The sequence below is a fragment of the Geotrypetes seraphini genome, chromosome 9 (assembly GCF_902459505.1).
Source record: "Geotrypetes seraphini chromosome 9, aGeoSer1.1, whole genome shotgun sequence".
NCBI lineage: Eukaryota > Metazoa > Chordata > Amphibia > Gymnophiona > Dermophiidae > Geotrypetes > Geotrypetes seraphini.
In genome coordinates, this window is record NC_047092.1 from 89,597,960 (window position 1) to 89,615,878 (window position 17,919).

The 17,919-nt window shown below is 50.5% G+C and overlaps 1 protein-coding gene across 4 annotated transcripts in view; it reads left to right on the forward strand.

Annotated features, from left to right (window-relative positions):
• NUP205 (nucleoporin 205) overlaps positions 1–17,919 on the forward strand; it is a 1,504,202-nt gene that overhangs the window by 1,419,671 nt on the left and 66,612 nt on the right. For 3 of the 4 annotated variants that reach the window (XM_033957880.1, XM_033957883.1, XM_033957884.1), the window contains exon 41: positions 12,417–12,545. In XM_033957880.1, coding sequence (XP_033813771.1) covers positions 12,417–12,545 — 129 coding nt within the window. Of the gene's footprint in view, positions 1–12,416; positions 12,546–17,919 lie in introns of those variants that run through there. The other variant, XR_004540594.1, reaches the window with a different exon arrangement.

Below are 17,919 nucleotides of genomic sequence, written 5' to 3' on the forward strand. Positions count from 1 at the left end.
AAATTTGTACTCCCAGCGAAAAATCATAAAAGGGATGACCACTCTAATTCAAGGTTTAACCCTTGAGGGATAACCGAATTTAAGCGGTATATCCATTGTTGTTCCAAATAGTTTAACTTAGCCTCCAAATTCCCCTGTGTCCCTTCTGTATTGAGAGTGTCAATGACACGCCATCTAATCTGATCTGTTTGATGTTGTTTTAACAGCCAGTGTTGAACTAAGGGTGCGGATAAGTTGCTCGTCACTATTCTGGATTTATGCTCATTGAGCCTCAAGTGTATCGCACGTTTGGTGCGACCCACATATACCAGAGGGCAAGGGCATACAATAACATATATAACCCAAGCCGATTTGCATGTTGTGTATGTTCTAGCTTGAATGACTCTTCCAGTACATGGGTCCTTCCAAACATTACCCCCTATGATCTTGTCACACCATTGGCAATGGGAACAGGGAGCCAGAAGAGTATGTTCTGATTTAAGCGAGTTCCAGAGGGTGGCTAAAGATATTAGCCAACGTTTTCGTCTCCGGGGCTATCCAGAAAAATGCATCCACCAAGCATATGTAAGGGCTCGTTTTGCCCACCGGGACCTCCTTCTTCAAGATTCTGATAGGGGGTCTCGTTCTGCCCGGGAGGAGGTTGAACTGGTCTGCGTATTGCCATATTCTGTAGTTGTTAATATTATGGTGAGATCTATCAGGGAACATTGGCACATTTTAAAGAATCTTAGGGGTTTGGTCGACTTTCCCCTTATTACATATACTAAGGGCATTACTATTGGCAACTATTGAAACGTCGCAGACCAGTCCATGAACCATTGGGCATGCATGCTCCCTGTTCCCATTGCCAATGGTGTGACAAGATCATAGGGGGTAATGTTTGGAAGGACCCATGTACTGGAAGAGTCATTCAAGCTAGAACATACACAACATGCAAATCGGCTTGGGTTATATATGTTATTGTATGCCCTTGCCCTCTGATATATGTGGGTCGCACCAAACGTGCGATACACTTGAGGCTCAATGAGCATAAATCCAGAATAGTGACGAGCAACTTATCCGCACCCTTAGTTCAACACTGGCTGTTAAAACAACATCAAACAGATCAGATTAGATGGCGTGTCATTGACACTCTCAATACAGAAGGGACACAGGGGAATTTGGAGGCTAAGTTAAACTATTTGGAACAACAATGGATATACCGCTTAAATTCGGTTATCCCTCAAGGGTTAAACCTTGAATTAGAGTGGTCATCCCTTTTATGATTTTTCGCTGGGAGTACAAATTTCTTTCCCTATACCAATATGATGGGAGGATAGGAGAGAGAAAAAAAGAATAAATCATTTACCTTTCCCTTCCCCCAAAGTGGGGGTGTGAGTAGAGGTTGGGTCTTGTCCCTCCCCCTTCCCACCTCACTTCCGGGTTTTGGGATATTTAAAACTATCTTTGAGCACGCCGCGGCCATCTTAAAAAAACTTAGATCGGGTGGCCAGCCGTGTATAACTAGCATAAAAGGTATGAATATATATATTTATGGTGTGAATGGTATATATTTTATATGTTATGCTTAGCGTTTTTCACACTTAAACAAGGTTTCTTGTTTGCAGGGATAGTAGCCCTGAAGAAACCCCCTTCTTAGGGGTGAAACATGTTGGCTTATGTATCCCTTACTAACTGCTACTTACCATCCCGGTGAAGCTAAGTATTTACCTTAAACTCATAGTCATATTTATTGTTTTAAAATTAGTAATAAGAGTTTATCATACACAGGAAAATAAGAAAAAGAAAAAAAGAAAAGTTAAAATCTATACATCACTTTCACATTAGATATTGACCCGATGACGATTGGGTGTGTAAAGCCGAGGGATATGATCGTGTTGATCCCTGGGTGGCATCTCTGAGGGCCATGAAAAATTGATTGTTACACCTTAGTTACAAGGTATTAAGGGTGATCCACAATATCACCTTGGGTGAATAATTAACAGCACCTTGTAAGAAAATATTGTTTAAACCTATTGTCCTAATTCATTAAGTTCGTTGGTTATGGAGGAAGAAATAGAATTTATGGGGTACTCAGACGAACAATTCAAGTCACATCCCATTTATTGTCATCAGTCCACCACGTTTCCGTGACTCCAATTATGTCAAGGTCCTTCTTGCTGGCTATGACTTCTAGCTCTCCCATTTTAGCCCTTAGGCTCCTAGCATTAGTGTATAGGCAATGTAAGTCCCGTTTGTTTGCTCTCCCTGCTGGTTTTCCTCGTGGTTTGGCACTCCTGCCAACCCCCTCATGGGTTGTCAGTCCCCGAGCCTCGTCTCGGTCATCCTCCTCCTGCGGTGTGTCTGTTTCGTCCTCAGCCTGTTTCCCCATTTTTGTTCCGTTGTTCTCTGATGATCCTGGTTGCTAGTTTCATTTGTGCCCTGGGCCGCTGCATTGCGTCCTTAGGTCCTTTTTCCAAAAATTCCCATTCAGTCCCGAGCCCTCTTTTACAATGTCCTTGCCCCTCTGGTTCCTGTTGTTCACTGTTGATCCTGCTTGCTAGTTTCATTTGTGCCCTGGGCCCCTGCAATGTGTCCTTAGGTCCTTTTTCCAAAAATTCCCACTCAGTCCCGAGCCCTCTTTTACAATGTCCTTGCTCAGTATCCTTATTTGATACTATTGTCCGATGTGTTGAGGTCAGATCGACTATCGGCTTTCCCCTTCTCCTTAGTTTAAAGCCAAGTCTATGACGCTCTGGACGTTGCGTGCCAGCATCCTCGTCCCAGCCGTGCTCAGGTGCAGTCCGTCTCTCCTGTAGAGCTTGTTCTTCCCCAAGAAAGTTGTCCAGTTCCGAACAAAGTGGAAACCCTCCTCTTCGCACCATCTCCTCAGCCAACCGTTTATTGCTTGTAGTTCGCTCTGCCTCTTTGCTTCCGCTTTCGGTACTGGCAGGATCTCTGAGAAGGCTATCTTGTTGGTCCTCAGTTTCAGTTTCCTCCCCAGGATCCTGAACTGGTCAGTTAGTGTAGTCCTATTGTAGTTCCTCCTGCTGACGTCGTTGGTTCCAATGTGGATTACTACTGCCGTCTCCTCCGTCTCGGCTCCCTCCAGGATCCTCTCAATTCTATCGATGACGTCCTTCGTTCTTGCCCCCGGGAGATATGTCACTAGTCGGTCCTCTCTCCCTCCGGCTATGTGACTGTCCACTCCTCTCAGGATTGAGTCTCCCACTACGATAGCAGATCTCCCCTTCTTCAACTGTCTCTCTGGTCTCAGGTCTGTGTCAGTGGCGCCGCCCGCTAGTCCTTCCTCCGGGCTCTGTTGGGTCTCCACCTCATCTGCATGTCCAGGTCCTCCATAAGGTCCTACTCCCATGGTGTCTGGTGGATTTTGTAGTCCAACTGTTGGTTCTCTCCTGGTGTGCTGGTGGTCCTATGCCTCCACCATCCTGCAGGCCTCCTCGATGAACTTCTCGAGTTCTCTAACTTGTTCCGTGATGTGGCTCTCCCTGGTGGTGTCTTCAGTTGCCCAGCACTGTTCTTCTATGGTACAGAGTCCCTCCAGCTCCTGGACTCTAACCTGCAGTCTCCCGACCTCCTTCTTCAGGCTATCGAGTTCCTGGCACCGACCGCATATGTACGCCTGCCTCCCGGAGGGGAGGTAGTCATACATATGACACTCGGTGCAGTATACTGGGTAGCTCTGCTGGATTCCTACAGCCTCCATTACTCTTTTCCTGCTCCTATGTCCCACGGTGTGTATGAGTGGTGCCCGGTGCGCCTTCCCGTGTCTATGGTGCCCTCAGTGCTTCCTTCCCGTGTTCTTAGTGCCCCCAGTGCCTCCTTATGTCCCCCCCACTGCCTTCCAGATTTTCTCCACCCCCAAAGCCAGCCTGCCTGTCTGCCTACCTATCTCCCTCCCTTCCTGCTGCGCTAAAGCCAGCCAGCTTGCCTGCCTACATCCTGCACTACCTACCGCGGAATAAAAAAAGCGCCTCTCCCCTTACTTTCTCCCGCGCCTGCAATCTTACGTCCACCTGCCGACAAGAAGTCTTTCCGACGTCGGAGAGGACGTTCCGGGCCAGCCAATCACTGCCTTGCTGGCCCGGAACATCCTCTCTGATGTCTGAATTGACATCGGAAAGACTTCTTGTCGGCGGGTGGAGGTAAGATTGCAGGCACGAACCGGGAGAAAGTAAGGGGAGAGGTGCTTATTTTTCCCGCAGTAGGTAGTGCAGGATGTAGGCAGGCAAGCTGGCTGGCTTTAGCGCAGCAGGAAGGGAGGGAGATAGGTAGGCAGACAGGTAGGTTGGCTTTGGGGTGGAGAAAATCTGGAAGGCACTGGGGTAGGATTGTAGCGTCACAGCCGGGGGAAAGGAAGGGCTGGAGGTCCTGGCCGGCTTTTCCCTCACCCAAGCCGTGCACCCGGGGTGGACCACCCCCTCCTTGGTACGCCACTGCAGACTGGTTCATTTGCAGGTTTGTCAACTTTGTTAATACAAATTACTTTTATTTGGGATAATAAGTAAGGAGGAGTACTGATGGAATTCTGTGCAAAATTTTTGAAACTTCTGCAACATTTATTTGTGGTGGTTTGTATAAGAATTCCCCTATCATAAGGCCTGAAATCTCTTCTTTTCCTTTCTCAGGCTCCAACCACTTCTGATCCTTCTCTCATTGCAACTCATTGAAGTTCTGTTTCCCTGACATAACCGGGCTTTCCGAACCTTTATGCATTCTTTAGGTTTGATAGATTGCTGGCGCCTTTTACATGGAACTCAGCGAGATTACACCCATTATTCTCACGTCCATCAAACCTATACTAGGATAGATGGAATGTGGGTACATAGGAATCAATAGGGGAAGATCAAGAATGCTGAGATAGGGAGTATTCAGATCTCTGACTATGCCCCGGTGTGGTTGGAATGTACTGTGTTGACATCTGGAGAGAAGCACTATAATTGGAGACTTAATGACTCTCTGCTTAATATTCCAGAAGTAGAAAAGGAAATCCTCCGGAGTATAGATGAATATTTGGAATCTAATATAATAAAATGCTAGGCCGCGCATGCGCACTAAAAAAAACGTGTTCCCTGATCCGTCCCGAAAACACGAGTGCACATGCGTGCGTTTTATGTCATCACCTACTCTCCACCTTGCGCCACCAATCACTGTCATCACCTGCTCTCTACCTCGCGCCACCGATTACTCCTCCTGCACTATGCCACGCCAGGCATGTCCGCAACCGGCCTCGAGCTCCTGGGGGCCGGCGGCGTGAGCCGCCCGGCGGTGCAGTGCTGAGGTCCCGCCTCCGCCCTACACGGCGCCGCAAGACCCGGCCCTACACTGAGATCCGCGATCGGGTTGCCATGGAAACCCCGCCGCAGCCTCGCGGCTAGGTAGGGGGACAACAATCGCGCTTATGTTCAAGCCGCCGCCACGACTCCTCTCTCGAACCGCACCAGGATCGAGAGAGGAGCTGCGGCGGGGGCTTGAGCATAAGCGCCATTGTTGTCCCCCTACCTAGCAGGCGGCCTTCCTCACCCGGCCCCACCGTTCCTTCCCTTCAGTTCAGCTCCGCCTATGTTAAAAGGAGCTGCTTTGAAATTGGAGCCCTGCCGCCACCGTAACACGTTCCCTTTGCCGCGGTCCCATAAGTCAGAGAAGGAGCGGGACCAAGGCAGAGGGGAATGTGGTACGGCAGTGGCAGGCCTCCGATTTCGACGCGGCTCCTTTTAACATTGGTGGAGCTGCACTGCACTTGATGGAGGGAGGGAAGGAAAGGTGGTTGTGCGCTGTTTAGCCCCTCTTTGCCCTCAGACCCTCTCCTAACTGCTCCCTCCTGTCTCAGACCACTGGGGGGAGGTGCCTGTCTTCAGCTTCCGGGATGGAGGGAGGGAAGAAGAAAGAAGGGGCCCTGGCAAGCGAGTTATCAAAAGCCAACCATAGCCTGGGACCCCTACATGATATGAATAATGACCAGACAACAAAAGGTAAGAAAAATCATTTTATTTTCTGTTTTGTGATTACAATATGTCAGATTTGAAATGTGTCTTGAGGGAGGCTGCTGCCACGGCTTTGGACAGAGGGGTACCATTTTCGTGGGAGCCGGTCTTCGGAGAGGCTTGGGACGGATGCGGGAGGGGCTGCCGCTGCGAAGGGCTTTGGTGGGGGAGCCAGCCAGACCGCAAGTGTGGGGACGTTGTAAGCGCGGATTGGTCAAGGAGCCGCCGCTGCTGAGGCTTTGAAATTGCTCTCCCACCGTCACTCCCTCCCGCCCCGGCTCTGCCTCTGCCCCTGCCCAAGTTCAAAAGCAGGAGACATCTAGCACCCGTTAATCTAACGGGCTTAAACACTAGTTTAATGATAACGGGGAAGTTACAGATCAGATTCTATGGGATGCTTTAAAACCATTCCTACAGGGTATTTTTATTAAATGGGGATCCTGAGTGAAACATCGAAGAACTCAAGCCCAATTACAACTAAGGGAATGTTTACTCTCCTTGGAAACGTCACATAAAAGAACATTAGATCCACAAATGTTGATACAAATACAACAAGTAAAGGGAGAACTGTTGCAACTTCAAATGGAAGAGTTTAATTATACATGAGAGCGTTTTCGATCTTATCGATATGAACACAGTAATAAATTTAGTGCCCAACTAGCTCATTATATTTAAATTAAACAAGCAAAGACATCTATTTCAGCAGTTCCAGATACTAGGGGACAAATACAGGTCACAAATAAGGATATGGGTAATTCTTTTCTGGAATACTATAGACAGTTATATAACCCCAATGAGAATGAAGGAAAAGTTGAGGTACATGATTTTTTAGATAAGGTGAACCTGCCAGCACTATTGTTGGATGAGCAAAAGCTACTTAATGAACCAGTTACCTTGGGGAAAATAATGGAGGTTATTCGGAAGGTAAAAGCGGGTAAATCTCCAGGATTAGATGGCTATATGGGCTGCTTTTATAAGAAATTTGGATTACAAGTGGCACCATTATTATTGCGCATAGTCAATGGGATCCCTGAAGGGGGTCAACTACCCGAATCCATGAGAGAAGCAAGTATCGCGATCCTGTTGAAACCGAGGAGAGATCCGTTAAATTGTAGCTCATATAGGCCCATCTCTTTGTTGAATGTACCGTATTTTCGCGGATATAACGCGCACCTGTGTAAAACGCGCACAGGGGTATAGCGCGCAGAAATCACGATGATATGTACCAAAACTTTTCTATACCGCGCTCAGGCATATAACGCGCATGATGCCCGACGCTCCTTTCGCCCGCCCTGACTTTCCGTGCGCTGTCCCGACTCTCCGTTCACCCCCCTGACTTCCGTGCACTGCCCTGACTTTCCGTGCGCTGTCCCGACTCTCCGTTCACCCCCCCTGACTTTCCGTGCACTGTCCCCCCTTGAAGTCCTGTCCCCCCTTGAAGGTCTGTCCCCATCCTGAAAGCCTGATGCCCCCCCCCGACGTCCGATACATCCCCCCCCCCGGCAGGACCACTCGCACCCTCACCCCGAAGGACCGCCGACTCCCCAACAATATCGGGCCAGGAGGGAGCCCAAACCCTCCTGGCCACGGCGACCCCCTAACCCCACCCCGCACTACATTACGGGCAGGAGGGATCCCAGGCCCTCCTGCCCTCTACGCAAACCCCCTCCCCCCAACGACCGCCCCCCCCCAAGAACCTCCGCCCGTCCCCCAGCCGACCCGCGACCCCCCTGGCCGACCCCCACGACACCCCCACCCGCCTTCCCCGTACCTTTGTGTAGTTGGGCCAGAAGGGAGCCCAAACCCTCCTGGCCACGGCGACCCCCTAACCCCACCCCGCACTACATTACGGGCAGGAGGGATCCCAGGCCCTCCTGCCCTCGACGCAAACCCCCTCCCCCCAACGACCGCCCCCCCCCAAGAACCTCCGCCCGTCCCCCAGCCGACCCGCGACCCCCCTGGCCGACCCCCACGACCCCCCCACCCCCCTTCCCCGTACCTTTGGAAGTTGGCCGGACAGACGGGAGCCAAACCCGCCTGTCCGGCAGGCAGCCAACGAAGGAATGAGGCCGGATTGGCCCATCCGTCCTAAAGCTCCGCCTACTGGTGGGGCCTAAGGCGCGTGGGCCAATCAGAATAGGCCCTGGAGCCTTAGGTCCCACCTGGGGGCGCGGCCTGAGGCACATGGGCCAAACCCGACCATGTGTCTCAGGCCGCGCCCCCAGGTGGGACCTAAGGCTCCAGGGCCTATTCTGATTGGCCCACGCGCCTTAGGCCCCACCAGTAGGCGGAGCTTTAGGACGGATGGGCCAATCCGGCCTCATTTCTTCGTTGGCTGCCTGCCGGACAGGCGGGTTTGGCTCCCGTCTGTCCGGCCAACTTCCAAAGGTACGGGGAAGGGGGGTGGGGGGGTCGTGGGGGTCGGCCAGGGGGGTCGCGGGTCGGCTGGGGGGGGCGGTCGGAGGTTCTTGGGGGGGGGGCGGTCGTTGGAGGGAGGGGGGTTTGCGTCGAGGGCAGGAGGGCCTGGGATCCCTCCTGCCCGTAATGTAGTGCGGGGTGGGGTTAGGGGGTCGCCGTGGCCAGGAGGGTTTGGGCTCCCTTCTGGCCCAACTACACAAAGGTACGGGGAAGGCGGGTGGGGGTGTCGTGGGGGTCGGCCAGGGGGGTCGCGGGTCGGCTGGGGGACGGGCGGAGGTTCTTGGGGGGGGCGGTCGTTGGAGGGAGGGGGGTTTGCGTCGAGGGCAGGAGGGCCTGGGATCCCTCCTGCCCGTAATGTAGTGCGGGGTGGGGGTAGGGGGTCGCCGTGGCCAGGAGGGTTTGGGCTCCCTCCTGGCCCGATATTGTCGGGAAGTCGGCGGTCCTTCGGGGTGGGGGTGCGAGTGGTCCTGCCGGGGGGGGGGGATGTATCGGACGTCGGGGAGTCGGCCGGGCAAGAGGGCTTGGGCTCCCTCTTGCTCCGATCGTGGATGCGGGTGCGAGCGCGTGCGAGCGGTCGTTCGGGGTGGGGGTGCGAGCGGTCCTGCTGGGGGGGTGAATCGGGCGTCGGGCGGGGTGGGAACTATGTTTAAAAACTTTTCTATACCGCGCTCAGGCATATAACGCGCGAGGGGTATGCGCGGTACGTAAAATCACGTATAACGCGCGCGTTATATCCGCGAAAATACGGTAGATGTTAAGATCATAGCAAAAGTTTTGGCTTTACGATTAGGTAAATTACTCCCTAATTTGATTCATATAGATCAGTCCGGTTTTATACAACAGAGACAAGGGGGTGAGAATATTCGATGCACCCTACACCTGATGTGGCATGTTAAGGAAAATCAAGAACGAGCAATGTTGATGGCAATTGATGCCGAGAAAGCTTTCGATCGGGTATCCTGTGACTTTTTATGGGTGGTAATGGGAAAAATGAATATGCAAGGACCCTTTAATGCAGGGGTCTCAAAGTCCCTCCTTGAGGGCCGCAATCCAGTCGGGTTTTCAAGATTTCTCCAATGAATATGCATGAGATCTATGTGCATACACTGCTTTCAATGCATATTCATTGGGGAAATCCTGAAAACCTGACTGGATTGCGGCCCTCAAGGAGGGACTTTGAGATCCCTGCTTTAATGCATGGGTTCAAGCGTTATACCAGAAGCCCCGAGCGCGTTTCCGGATCAACCAGAATTATACTGAATTTTTTTCCATCGCAAGGGGCACACGGCAGGGCTGCCCACTTTCCCCACTGCTTTTTGTTCTGTCCATAGAACCATTAGCGATACTGATTCGGAATCATCCCCAACTGAAGGGGATTCAGATCGGTGGTAATGAACATCGAATAGCATTATTTGCTGACGACATTCTTTTATATATAGGAGAGCCAGAACATACAGTGGGACCCCTATTGCAAATTTTTCGAGGAATTTGGGAAAGTATCTGGATTTAAGATCAATCTAGATAAAACTGAAATTATGAATCTTACTTTAGAACCAGTAGAAGTATTGGATCTTCAACGTTTATTTCCATTCAAATGGACAACTAGTGGTATAAAGTACCTAGGTATTCATTTATCAGTGGACTCGAACATTTTATATGAGGCTAACTACGAACTGATTCTCCGGAAAATCCGAGCAGATATACAACGTTGGAAAGGAATATGGCTTTCCTGGGGGGGACGCATTGCCGTGCTCCAGATGAACGTACTACCTCGGTTACTATTTTTGTTTCAGACTCTCCCGATCCCCCTACCTACTCGGTTGTTCAAGGTTCTACAAGCAGAATTTAGAAAATTTATTTGGGTAAATAAAACACCTAGAATCTCCCAGAGAGTGATGTGGGTAGATAGAGCCCGAGGGGGAAAAGGGGTCCCCAATCTTAGATGGTATTATCAAGCAGCACAAATACGGATGATATTAGATTGGGAACTGAACACACATAAATGGGAGTCTTGATAGAACAGTTCTTAATTCCACAGCATAAGCTGTCAGTTAGACTCTGGTCCTCACAGATAATTCGACAGTGAAAATCAGAAACTGATAATCCCTATATAATACATCTACTTACATTATGGGGGAGATTGAGAAAATAATGTAATCAAGGGGTAATATCTTCCACCCTGGCCTCGATGAGAGACGAACCCCAATTTGAAGTGGGTAAAATTAACCCAGTATTTGAAAGATGGGAACATCATGGCCTGATTACCTTTCGAGATCTTTTTTGTACAGGGACCTTGATTTCATTTGAAGCTCTATTACGCACTCCAGGAGTGAAAACAGGGGACTATTTGACATATCTACAAGTGAAACATTATGTGGTGGCTCAGGGTTGGCATAAAATATTGCCCTCTGAAAATGAGTATTTAAAAAATTTATGGTTAACATTACAAAAGGTTCCAAGGACTATTTCAGTTATATATAAATATCTACAGGGAAGAGAAATTCCCAAATTGAAGTTTCGACAATGCTGGGAAAGGGATTTACAATGTGTATTTACTGTCAAAGAATGGGATACTATTTGTATTGAGGTAGGTAAAATAACGGCATGTGCTTACAAAGTATTGAGTCGTTGGTATTATACCCCAGAACGACTCCGTAAGATGTATCCTCAGATCTCAGATCGTTGCTGGCGTTGTCGGAATGCTAAGAGTAATTTTCTCCACATATGGTGGGAATGTCCTATATTAACACCTTGTTGGAATATGGTAGTGAATTTTTTGTCCAAGCTGTTAGGAACTACGGTCCCTAATACTCCCCAATGTTGTTTACTAGGGTTGTATACGATATATGAGAATAAATGGCAAACATGTCCATTATGCATGGGGCTAGCAGCAATTAGATGTCTTATAGCTGCTTATTGGAAACAGCCCCTGATACCAAATGAACAAGAATGGAGAGTGAAATTTTTAATGATAGGAAAAATGGAAACTTATGTAGCTAAGCGAAGAGGGTATTACCAACAATTGTTACAAACCTGGACTGTTATTATTAAGAAATTAAACTTATTGAAGATTTAGAATTAGAATTATGAAGAAACCAAGATCCAGATTTTAATATTTATATTTGATAAATAAGGGGGGGAGGGATTGAATTGAATTTGATTTATGGCTATAAATATTTATTGTTGTTATTATTGGAGATGATAACTCATTGTAAAAGTGGATTTTTATATGTAATATGTCTTTATTATGTTTAAAATTTCAATAAAAAATATTTAACTTTGAAAAAAAAAAGAAGTTATGTTTCCCTTTAAATCCCAACATAATAATAATTGTGTTTGCCCCTAAAGGCTAACCTCATGCAATACCCTAACCTCTCCTTCCTTCCTCCCCAGCTTTCACTGTTATCTCTGCTCCCCACCCAATCCGCCATGGCAAAGCCTTCAGCTTGCTGATCCCATCCCCATGTCACATTCACCCCTGTTGTCTGCTGCTCTAACACTCCCATTGCACACTCACACCTTAACTCTGCCCCCAATCCCTCCTTCCCTGCAGCACATAATTCACCCTTTTGCCCCCCCCCAATCCCCCATTGCACACTCACCTTTTTTCTGGCACCTCATTTTCAGCCCTGGCAGTAGCTGTACTCACTCTCTTCCCCCCTCCACCCACTGAGTTTCTGCAACAAGGAGGAAATGGCCCACTCCACAATGAGTTGCTTCTTCCTCTTGTACTGACTTAGACCTGGCGGTTCACATCCTCCTCTTCTTGCCAAGGGAGCTTAGTGTTGGAGAGAAATAAAGAGAGAGCAGAGCCAGTTCTGCCAGTACCTGCACTGAATTCTGCACAGTATGTACAATATTCTGCATGTCCTGTGGGAGTTCATACTTCTGCACAAATTCTACGTACATAGAATTTTGCCAGGAGAATGAAGGAGCTATTTTTTATGTCAGTGCAAAGCAATATTTCTTCCTTGAAGTTAAACTGGTCTTTTCTTTAACTGGTGAAATCTCCAGATATTATAGAAACATGTCTTTTCATTCTTTGGCGACATCTGGAATACTACTTGTTGCACTGTATGCCCTCAGATTCTCAGGATTCCTTGTTTTCCTCCACAAATGCATTTAGAAATAGAGAACTACAAGGTAACTTTTTTTATATATTTTTTTTACATATTTGTTATTTCTTTGTTGCGTTATATATTTCTTTCATATGATATGAAACTGATTCTGGTTTCTCACACTGCACCATCTCAGTGTTTCTCAGTTCAGTCCTGGAGTACCCCCTTGCCAGTCAGGTCTTCAGGATATCCAAAATAAATATGAATAAACTTGGTTTGCTTCAATTATATGCAAAACCTGTCTGGTAAGGGGGTACTCCAGGACCAAGTTGAGAAATCTATATTACCTGATTCTTCATTGAAAGCTGGAATAACATCATAACATAAATTCTTGCAGAACAATTCCTGGACTAGTGGGTTATTTTCTCATACTTTCCCGAGCTGTAGGAAGCCTCATAACACGGGGTCTTGAGCCCCTCCCCTCTTACCTCAGGACTACCCCCAGGAAATCAGTTAATTTCCTACAAGCCAGACTGTAGGAGCTTGTCTTATCTGCTCATGTTTTTTTTTTTTTTTAATTCAGTCCTTTCAATCGCATTTTCAGCCCTCATACTGCAGAGATTCCTCGCAGTTCCTGACAGCACATTGCACAGTGAGTTAAAAGGCTGATAGCCTGAATCAGCGATTTTGGGGGTCTTAAAAAGGGTGTTTTAGCAGGTTTGGGAGTGTGCCCTAGCCCCACACCCACCCCTAAAATTGCAAAATCACCATTTTTTGTAGTCCCTCTGCTAATTTATTCTATGGCAGCCATCTTGGATTTTCACAATTTTTAAAACATTGTAGCCTCTGCAAGCTTCATTTTTGCAAGAAAACCACCCAGAAGAACTTCCCAAGCAGAATTTGGATAAAGACAGATTTTAAAATGTTTTAAATAAATCATTTAGTGGACTCATGTCCCATTTGCGGTGGTAGCTGTAAGGCGCACAGCCGTGTTTCGCATGCACTGTGGCATGGGAGGGGGGCGAAATCTGTTTGGCCCAAGTACTCTTGTCCTCTAAAGGGAATCCTGCAACTGTGTCTGCCTGCATGCCTGAAAAATGGCAACGGGGTTCCCGTGGAGTGTGCAGTTGTGCTCCAGGAAACGCAAACTCAATTCGGCATAAAAATCTCACTAGTCCTCTTAAGAGTTCCAAGAATGGTCCACAGGAGATGGCTGCTGTCCCGGATAATGGGTTTTCCAATGCAATAGGTGAGACATTCTAGACCAGTGGTCTCAAACTCAAACCCTTTACAGGGCCACATTTTGGATTTGTAGGTACTTTGAGGACCTCAGAAAAAAATAGTTAATGTCTTATTAAAGAAATGACAATTTTGCTTGAGGTAAAACTCTTTATAGTTTATAAATCTTTCCTTTTGGCTAAGTCTTAATAATAATATTGTAATTTATAGCTAAAGAGACATATGATCAAGAAACTGTTTTATTTTACTTTTGTGATTATGATAAACATACCGAGGGCCTCCATAGAGTACCTGGCAGGCCACATGTGGCCCCGGGCCGCGGGTTTCAGACCACTGTTCTAGACCAATAATTGCTTTGTTTTATTTGTCTATTCCCTCGATTTTTTATTAATTTTTTTTTTAATACAGTAAAAACGTAAACCGCTTTGGAATGTAAAAGCAGTTTATCCCAGGACAAGCAGGCATGATATTCTCACATGTGGGTGACGTCATCTACGGAGCCCCGGCGCGGACAGCTTTTCAAGCAAACTTGATTGAAGTTTCAAGTTTGCACACTGCACCACGCATGTGCATGCCTTCTCGCCCACTAGAGGGCGCATCCCACCTCGTGGTCCTCAGTTCAAATTTTTCCGCGGAGCAAGAAAGCCCTGTGGATCTGAGCTCCAGTGTTTTTGCCTTCTAGCTGCCGCGTTTAGTTTGTTTTCCTTCGAATTAGTTCGCGGTGCTGTTGTTTTCTTTTCGTTTCCCTTCAAAAAAAAAAAAAAAAAAGTCTTTCGTTTTTCATCGGACTCCGGGGGCTCCCGGAATCCGTGGCCGCGGGACGTCGGTACGTTCCCGGCCTTCTTCTTTTTCTTCGTGGATGTCCCGTCCTGTTACGGGATTCAAAAAGTGCAGCCGGTGCGAGAGGTTGCTTTCCATCACTGACCCTCACCGGTGGTGCATCGTCTGTCTTGGACCCGAACATCCGACAGACTCGTGTGATCGCTGTGCTACCTTCCAAAACAGGGCCCTCCGTCGCCGTAAGGCAAGAATGGCCGAATTGTTCGCCGTCGACGCACCGCCTAAGGCCTCGACGTCGGCCTCGGCTTCGGCCCCGGCCTTGACCTCGGCCTCGGGGGCCTCGGCCTCGCCTCGGCCCTCTTCCTCGAAGGCGTCGTCAGTGAAGCAAGCTTCGGGTAAGTCCTCTGTTCCATCCCCTTCAGCAAAGAAGCCATCCTCGAGTCAGGCCAAGGCGGGTGGGTCGACCCCGGCCCCGCATCGGACCTCGACTCCGCACACCCCGAGGGAATACTCGAAACCGAGGTCGCCCTCCAGGGAGTGTGCCCCGGACTCGGAACTCCCCACCTTCGTGGGGATTCCGGCCTTCCAGGATCTCCTCCGAGCTCTGATCTCATCGGAGCTGTCGGGAGCCCTGGAAGTGTTGCAGCGTGCTGCGGTTCCGGCGGCCTCGACCTCGGCCGGGACGCCTTCGGTCTCGGAGGCCCCGGCCTGGGCTCCCTCGGGAGCCCCGACCTCGGCGACCTCGGTCTCGGGTACGGTGGCCCCGTTCACCTCGGTCTCGGCCCCGCCCCGGACCTCGACCTCGGGGGAACCCCCTGAGCGGAGTGTAAGGCCCAAGGAAAAGTTGCGCAGAGTGCGCCGTCTTTCCTCCTCTTCCTCCGGGTCTTCCAGACACGCCTCGCCCTCGATGCGACCTCGGACGGGGCGTCGATCGAGGAAGTCTAAGCGGCCCCGAGACTCGCCTCAGCGCGACCGTTCCTCGTCGTTCGGGGGCGAGGCGCTGCAGGTGTCGGAGTTGCGCCTCGACAACCCGAGGCTCCTCCGCTCACCTCATGGGAAGTCTTCCCGGGCCGCCTCGCCGAGGAAACGGGAGAGTGTCCCACGAACCCCGGGGTCCTCACCCAAGGGCTCTGCGAGGAGGACAACTTCCCCTTCCCCCTCGAGGGCCCTCGAGAGGGGATCCTGGGATTCGGGATCGGTTAGGGATCCTCATTATTCCCATGAAGCCTCCCCCCTCTCCTCGGTGGGGCGGTCGAGAACCCCGTCCCCCCAGGCTAGGCCGTCCTCATTTTCATCCTTCGTTCAGGACATGGCCCAAGCCCTGGGGATTGACCTCATGGTAGGCTCTCGGTATTCCAAAGAATTTTTGGAGGAACAGGACCTCCCTACTCTTCCTAGGGAGGTGCCTAGACTCCCTCTCAACAGTGTCCTTCTGCAAACCTGGCTGAATAACTTGTCAAGCCCTCTTACAGTCACGTCTGTGCCTTCAAAAATGGAATCGAAGTATAGGACGATTCCCCCTAAAGGGTTCGATAAGGCGCAGCTCTCCCACCAGTCTCTCCTGGTGGAGTCTGCTCTTAAAAAATCACAGCCCTCACGGGTTTCCGCGGCGGTTCCACCAGGCAGGGAGGGGCGGACCCTGGACAAGTTTGGCCGTCGCCTCTATTCAAATTCCCTGATGGCCACCAGGGTTCTAAATTACGCCTTCACCTTTTCCTCCTATTTGCGTGGTATGGTGAAGGATCTTCCTCAATATCGAAACTCGTTACCGGACTCCCAAAGAGCAGGATTCGATAAGTTTATGTCCAACCTGTCTCAATTGCGGTTGTACCTATTCCACGCAGTGTACGACGCCTTTGAGCTGGTTTCGAAGGGTGTCGGCCCTCTCGGTGGCCATGCGCCGCTTGGCCTGGCTTCGCACCCTCGACATGGACCCAAACCTGCAGGAACGCCTGGCCGACTTGCCTTGTGTGGGGTCCGAGTTATTCGACGAGTCATTGGATGCGGCGACCAAACGCTTGTCGGAACAGGAGCGCTCTCTAGCATCCCTGGTCCGCCCCAAACCTAGACCCCCGCCGCAGAAACCCTTTCGGCCTCCGCCGCGCCGATACCCTCAGAAGTCGACCCCGGCTTTCTCGAGACCGCCTCCGAGACGTCCGTCTCAGCGAGGCAGAGGGGGACAAACCCAAGCCCAGGCGCAGGGCCCTTCTAAGCCCGCGCCTTCCTTTTGACGGGCTGAGCGGACGGGGCGGGTTCCCCTCCGCACCTTCACAGGAACCCCTTCCTATCGGGGGCCGTCTGCGGTCCTTCCGGGAGGCATGGACCGGGATTACCTCAGACGCTTGGGTACTCCGGATCGTCTCCGAGGGCTACTCGCTCAACTTTGTGTCCTCGCCGCCGGACAGTCCCCCAAGTTTAGTCCCCTGCAACCGTTCACAGCTACCGACCCTTATAACCGAAGCCAAAGCTCTCTTGAAGCTTCGGGCGGTCGAGCCGGTCCCCAAGGACCAGTGGGGTACGGGGTTTTACTCCCGCTACTTTTTGGTCCCAAAAAAGACCGGGGACCTGCGCCCCATACTGGACCTCAGGAAGCTCAACAAATTCCTGGCCCGGGAGAAGTTTCGAATGCTATCTCTCCCGGTTTTGTACCCCCTCTTGGGGGAAGGGGACTGGATGTGCTCCCTCGACCTGAAGGAAGCATACACCCATGTTCCGGTGCACCCCGCCTGTCGAAGATTCTTACGATTCCAGGTGGGGGACCTCCACCTCCAGTACAGGGTACTGCCCTTCGGCCTGGCCGCGTCCCCACGAGTATTCACGAAGTGCATGGTGGTGGTTGCAGCAGCCCTCAGGTCACGTGGACTCCATGTGTTCCCGTACCTGGACGATTGGCTCATCAAAGCCCCGACCAGGGAGGGGGTTATCTCAGCGACCCGACAGTCTATTGCCTTCCTGCAAACTCTCGGGTTCGAGATAAACTTTCCAAAGTCTCAGTTGAGGCCGTCGCAGTCTCTTCAATTCATAGGTGCGGTGCTGGACACGGTGCGCCTACGCTCCTACCTGCCGACCCAGCGGTTGGAAACCTTGGTACGGATGAGCCGCCAGGTCTCTCAACTATCGAGGGTATCGGCCAAGCGCATGATGATGCTGCTGGGCCATATGGCCTCGACGGTACATGTCACGCCGTTTGCGAGGCATCTGAGGATCCCTCAGTGGACCCTCGCGTCCCAGTGGCGTCAGGAGTGCGACCCGGTGTCTCGCCTCATTTCGGTAACTCCGCCCTTGCGGAAATCGCTGCGTTGGTGGACAGACTCTTCAAATCTGTCCATGGGGCTATTGTTTCACACTCCGCCCTTTCGCAAGGTCCTGACCACGGACTCCTCGGAGTACGCGTGGGGAGCCCATCTCGACGGTCTTCGCACGCAGGGCCTGTGGTCGAC